The sequence below is a fragment of the Trichosurus vulpecula genome, chromosome 3 (assembly GCF_011100635.1).
Source record: "Trichosurus vulpecula isolate mTriVul1 chromosome 3, mTriVul1.pri, whole genome shotgun sequence".
Taxonomy (NCBI): Eukaryota; Metazoa; Chordata; class Mammalia; order Diprotodontia; family Phalangeridae; genus Trichosurus; species Trichosurus vulpecula.
Genome location: NC_050575.1, coordinates 193,095,518 through 193,102,123, shown reverse-complemented (window position 1 = coordinate 193,102,123; position 6,606 = coordinate 193,095,518). Strand labels below are relative to the sequence as shown.

The window sequence follows — 6,606 nt, the reverse complement described above, 5'->3', positions numbered from 1 at the left end:
AGTTCATCTGGTGACGAGCCTCTCTGCACCTAGCTAGTTTGGTCCTTGAATGCCAGACTGAGTACATCCTTAGACTCATATTTGAAGTTTTCCAGTTTTGTGTAAGAGGCTGTAATAGTTTTAGCCTTGGAAAAACCTAAGTTCCATCACCCAACAATCTATCCTACAATCAGTTAAATTTGCAGTCGCATCATTAGGAATACACAGCAGGGTGTAACAAGCTCATACAAAGGAGACTTGAAGTGTGTCCCAAGTCCCATTGGGAAAGATGATAAGGGCAAATGAGATCAGACACATAGATAATGTAGACATGTAAGCAAGAGCAATAACGATTAATAGCACACCAAATTTGGGGTAGAATTCTTTCCAGAGGCTTCTACTTCTAGTGAACACCAAATGGCTGACGATGCCGGTGCTGCAGGAGGTGCGGGAGGCCCCGGGGGCCCCGGAGTCGGAGGTCAGGATGGCTTCCGCGGTGGCTTCGGCAGTGGGGGCCGAGGTCGAGGCCGGGGCCGCGGAGCCCGGGGAGGAAAGGCCAAAGATAAGGAGTGGGTTCCTGTCACCAAGCTGGGCCGCCTAGTCAAGGACATGAAGATCAAGTCTTTGGAAGAGATCTATCTTTTCTCGCTCCCGATCAAGGAGTCTGAGATCATAGATTTCTTCCTGGGATCTTCGTTGAAGGATGAGGTTCTGAAGATCATGCCTGTTCAGAAACAAACTAGAGCTGGACAACGTACTAGGTTCAAGGCTTTTGTGGCCATCGGTGACTACAATGGCCATGTTGGTCTGGGTGTCAAGTGCTCCAAGGAAGTGGCCACAGCTATTCGTGGTGCTATCATTCTGGCCAAGCTGTCCATTGTTCCTGTGAGACGTGGCTACTGGGGGAACAAGATTGGCAAGCCTCACACAGTGCCCTGCAAGGTCACTGGGCGATGTGGATCATTTCTGGTGCGCCTGATCCCTGCTCCTAGAGGTACTGGCATTGTCTCAGCTCCTGTGCCTAAGAAACTCCTGATGATGGCTGGAATTGATGACTGCTATACTTCTGCAAGAGGCTGTACTGCCACTCTGGGCAACTTTGCTAAAGCTACCTTTGATGCCATCTCCAAAACATACAGCTATCTAACCCCAGACCTGTGGAAGGAGACTGTGTTCACTAAGCCTCCCTATCAGGAATTCACTGACCATCTTGTGAAGACTCACACTCGAGTGTCTGTCCAGAGGACCCAGGCAGCTGCTGTGGCAACCACATAGACGTTTTTAATAAACAAATTGAACTATGCCTGCTAAAAAAAAAAAAGAATTCTTTCCAGAGGAAATAACTGAGCATCTACTACATGAGCTTTATTTGGCCTCATGGTTCAGATTACAGTAAAGACCTAGACTTCAGGGTTTATAGAAAATTAGCACTTAGGAAGCTAGTACAAGCATGAGCTTTATTACTATGCAGAACAATAAGTAAGCAAAAAAAGCATACAAACACATATGGCAAAACAGAAAAACAGAGATCTGGACACATTCAGGGCCAGGGTCATTTACATGAGGCAGGTTAGACATACTGTGCAAAGATAGCAGTGGCAGTACATGCTCAGAGTGAGGTCTGAGCACGGAAGTTTTCTAGATTAAAAGTGGATGTGGTTGAGAACAAATTATTGATGATAGATATTGGAGGGGTTATTTCTTTCCTTTTTAAAATAATATTGTATTTTTCTCCAACTACGTGTAAAAATATTTTTTAACATTTGTTTAAGTTTTGAGTTCCAAATTCTATCCTTCCCTCTTCTGCTCCTCTCCATGATATATGAGTGATCTGATATATATTAAACATGTGAATGCATGTAAAACATTTCCTTATAAGTCATTTTGTGCAAGAAAACTGAGAGACAGAGAGACAGACAGAAAGAGACAGACAGACAGAGAGAGAGAGAGAGACAGAGACAGAGAAGGAAGGAAGGGAGGGAGGAAGGAAAGAAGGAAGGAAGGAAGGAAAGAAAGAAAGAAAGAAAGAAAGAAAGAAAGAAAGAAAGAAAGAAAGAAAGAAAGAAAGAAGCAAGGAAGGAAAGAAGGAAAAAAAGAAAAAAAGAAAAAGAAAGAGAAGGAAAGAAGGAAGGAGAAAGAGAGAATGAGAAAATAATCTGTATTCAGATTATATTAGTTCTTTCTTTGGAAGCACATAACATTTTTCATTATGAGTTCTTTGGAATTCTCCTAAATCACTGTATTCCATTATACAATATTGCCGTCATTGTCTACGGTGTTCTTCTGGTTCTTCTAACATCACTTTGTATTAGTACATGTAAATCTTTCTAGGTTTTTCTGAAGTCAGTCTGCTTATCATTTCTTATTATAAAGTAATTTTCCATTACAATCACATACCACAACTTGTTCAGTCATTCCCAAGTTGATGGGCATCCCTTCCATTTCCAATTATTAGCCACCTGGGCCATTGCCAGTCCTCTTGACTTTTGCCTTCCACTGGACTCCAACGATCCTGGAAGAGAGATTGAGGCTGCTGAGTTTGTGCAGTGCTGCCTCACTTAAATCCCATTCATTTGAAAGTCAAGACATCACCCTCATGATGTCATTGGTCCTCTCTGAGAATGAAAAACAAACAACAATCTTAGCCACCACAAAAAGAGCTGCTATAAATATGTACAAATGGGTTCGTTTTCCTTTTTCTAAAATCTTTTTGGTATACTAGTAGTGGTATTGCTGAATCAAAGGATATGAACAATTTTATAGCCCCTTAGGCATAGTTCCAAATTGCTCTGAAGAAGGGAGGGGCTATATCTAATCATACACAGATATAGAGAGGAAATTCCCCAGATCACTAATTGATGTCATATTGGAGGGGGAAAGTTTCTTAACTAGGACCAAAAATGGAGTGAGGATTTGAGCTGCTAAGCAAGGACCCCAGAAATGAATCACACAACTGGGGGAGTAGTCTGGGAGCCTCATCAGATCACGAGCTATGATCATTTATATATTTGTCACAGGGTCAGAATAAATCAGAACAGTGAAAAAATGCAGGCTCCATGTCATTGCTTATTTATTTATGGCCATTAGGAACGCTTAGCCTAAGTAACTCCATATTGGAGTCCTTTTGTTTATAACTACATCATCAAATGATATATGTCTAAAATCACACTTATCACAAAAGGTAGACTCAGACAATGCTGGGTAAAAGGTAAAGAACGTGGAATGCCTACTGTGGAAAATTTGAGTTATCCTCCAAATGAGTAGAGTTTATTTGGGTGGGAGAAGTTTATTGATATTGTTTAAAATACTAGGCTCTGGTTCTACTGCATTCATTATTCCTAGGGAAGTAAGGATAAGGAAGCAAAGGTAGGTAAGTTGTTGAACAACAACATCTCAAAATCAGAATAACAGGAAAACTCACTACTTTCCAAGTCAGCCAAAAGCATTGTTGGACAGTTGTAACTGCTGCATGTCAGGTGTGATGGATTATAGAAATGTCAGTCAAATAGGAATAAAGGCAGAACTGAGTAAGTGCTGGCTCTAGTGCAAATTGAGGAACTACAACTATTTGAGGGTTTTCCAACTCCACCTGCATGTATTTTTTCTTCTATTTCTTTCCCTTCTTTCTGTTTCCCCTCCTTCCTTCCTTCTATCCTACGTTTTCATTCCTTTTTTTCCTCTGCTGATTCATCATCCATTACATCATTCTTACTAAAATACAGATCTAACCAAATCTTTCTTTTGCTCAAGAATTTTCAGTGGTATAAAACTACATTAATTTGTATAGTAGGAACACATATACACATGCATGCAAACACACACACACATACACACACACGAAGTGACCAATTAGATGATTAGATGCTAGGGACCACCAGACAATCAATACATACATTTGATTATTGTTTGATTATTAATGTTATGTAAACAGGACCTAGGAATTAAATAAAAATAAAATATAGTGTTAATACTTCTACATGTAATGTTGTATTGGCAATCAAAATGGGCTCTTAGCACTTAATTCAAACAAGTGCCCTAGAGTTTGGCCTTTTTTCCTTGGTTAAATTAGGAGTCCTTCATGACCTCCTTGCCTCAAGGGAAAGCCTAGTTTACATGGGTTTGAGTGACATGTTTGTTACATCAAAGGCTTTTAGACCACATGGGTTTAAGTCCAATTTTTTGTAATGATTTAAGGTCACGTGGGTGAGTCACACGTGTGACTCACCCTTGACCCTGAAAAAGATATAAAGCCAGGGGTTGGCTTTACTTTTTCAGAGCTCTGACCCACAGCAGTAGTGGCATGCATGACTCTGGGCCAGCTGTTGTTATAAGCTCTGTGGCTGAACTCAGATGATGGTAACTATGAATTGTATTTGGTCTGTCTGTCAATGTTTGTAATTTGTTTGTATTTGCTCTGAAGTTCGGGGTGCTGGCTTTTTCCCCTGAACTAAGCTAACGGTATTAGTATGCTGGATTAAAGTAAGGTTATCAACCCGTTAACGTTGCTTTCCTTAGTAAAGCAGATCAAAAGAACCTGGGCTTGCAGCGTTCTGTGGGCTGGTTGTTGTTGGTTTTTCACCCCCACAGCAGCTGCTAGCCAAATTGTTGAAACAAATATTAAGTGCAAAATGAACCAGAGAGAGAAGGAGAGGAACTCAGCATGAGCTGACATTATTACAGAAGGTTCCATGAAGGAGAAGAAACTTGCATTCCAACTTTCAGAATAGGTAAGATATGTATATTCAGAGAATATGGTAGGAAAGGCATTCCAGTCTGAGAAAATAACATGAGCACCAGCATAGAATTGGGAGAGAGTATGGTGTGTAGGAAGTGAAGGAACAGTAATGATATTTACTGTTTTGATGATGAGTATTTATAATTTGTAGCATTTGTCCAAATGCAAAAAAGCAAAAGGCTTAAAGAATAAGCATGTTACAAAAATATATATGTCATCTTAAAAAAATAAAGCTACACAACGGGGGAATAAAAGAATTTTCAGTGGCTTCCTTTGCCTCTGGTATAAAAGGGATCTTCCCAGGTTGGCACCTAAAGTACTTCACATCCAGACTCCAGTCTACGTTTTCAAAGTTGTTGACATTAATACTTCTCCATACTTACAATGTATATATGTAATGCATATGCATATGTATATGTATATGTGTATGTTCTAGCTAAACTGGTCCATATGTTATTCTCTGAACTAATATCATATCAGTTGCCTCCATACCTTTGCACAAGCTGTCTACCTCTTAAAAAGCCTTCGTTTCCTTTAATGCTCCATCTAGGGTGCTATCTCCTGTGAAAAGTTTGCCTTCATCTTCCTGGTACTTGAGCTTTCTCCCTCCCAGAGTTACATTGTAAATATTAATCTATGTAAATATTGTACCCCCTTTCGTTACTCAACTCTAGTAGGAAGTAAACTTTCCAAAGTAGAGGTAAGTTTTCACTTTGTCTTTATATCACCAGTGCCCAGTAGGTTTTTTTTTAATGTATAGTAGTCACATAACAAGTATTCATAGAATTGAGTATTATATTTTACATATATTTATTCAATATCCACTACATTCTAAGAGCTATGCAAAGAACTAGGGATAATATGACAAAAATGAAACATTCTCTGACCTCAAGGAACTTACATTCATTTGGACTGGAGGGTGGTGATGGAGAAATAACATGTACACATATGTATAACACAGGATATGCCAAGCTTTAATTGCTTAAGACTACATTAAGACTTTTGGGAAACTCTTTTAAAGGAGGGGTATGATGGACCCAAAGGAGAGATCTGGGCAGCGTTCTAGGAAATGTTGAAGAAGGATTTTTAACAGATTAGAAAGGTGCAAAGAAGGGGAAAGTCTTTAGGTGGGGGGGGAGGGGTGATACTTAAGTTGATCCTTGAGCTTCAGCTTTTACTCGTTGTTTTATTAAAATAAGAGAAAATTCTGCAAGGCAGAGATGAGGAAAGAGTGTATTTCACTAATTGGCTCTGGGGAGGAGAACCTTATAGGAATGCTCAGAGGCAGAAAAAGTGTTAATGGATATTAATACTCAATAGGACCTGACAACTTGATTAAGAGGGAAAATTCAAAGATCACATGCTCATAGGATTATAATTCAAGTGGAAAGGGACCTTGGAAATGATCTTATCTCACCCTTTCAGTTTTACAAATGTGTATACGAGGCCAAGAGCTTTTTAATGATCCCAAATGACTCTCCAAAACGAAAACCTCTCTTCTTAATGCCAACATTTTACTGGTGTTAGTCTATAGATGTACCATACAGTCTATCAAGAATTTAAAAGCATTTATTCACTTTTGGGGTTATAGAAAAACTCACGGCAGATGTAATATAAACAAAGATTATGGAGTTAAATAATAGTAAGGGTTCCGTCAAAGATAGGGATCAGCAAATACACACATATGAACACATATATACATCAATGTATCTATGTATAAATACACACACATATATGATCGTCATGTTTGTAAGAGAGATAACTGATGGACAGTCTGTGTATGCTACCGCTGGTCTAGTAAAATATGAATAGCTATTTGAGATGTCTTCATCAATAATCTGTGGGTCCCTGTACAAGAAGTTGAATATTGATATGATGGGCTTAATATATTC

General features: G+C 39.2%; 1 protein-coding gene across 1 annotated transcript; it reads left to right on the top strand.

Annotated features, from left to right (window-relative positions):
- The first annotated feature begins 396 nt into the window (after positions 1–396).
- On the top strand, positions 397–1,254 carry LOC118843349 (40S ribosomal protein S2-like). The gene has a single exon (XM_036750952.1). The coding sequence runs from the start codon at positions 397–399 to the stop codon at positions 1,252–1,254; it is 858 nt and encodes a 285-aa protein (XP_036606847.1).
- The last annotated feature ends 5,352 nt before the right edge of the window (positions 1,255–6,606 follow it).

Excerpts from the sequence above, each read along its gene's own strand:
- LOC118843349 (XM_036750952.1), top strand. The coding sequence starts at position 397 with ATGGCTGACGATGCCGGTGCTGCAGGAGGTGCGGGAGGCCCCGGGGGC.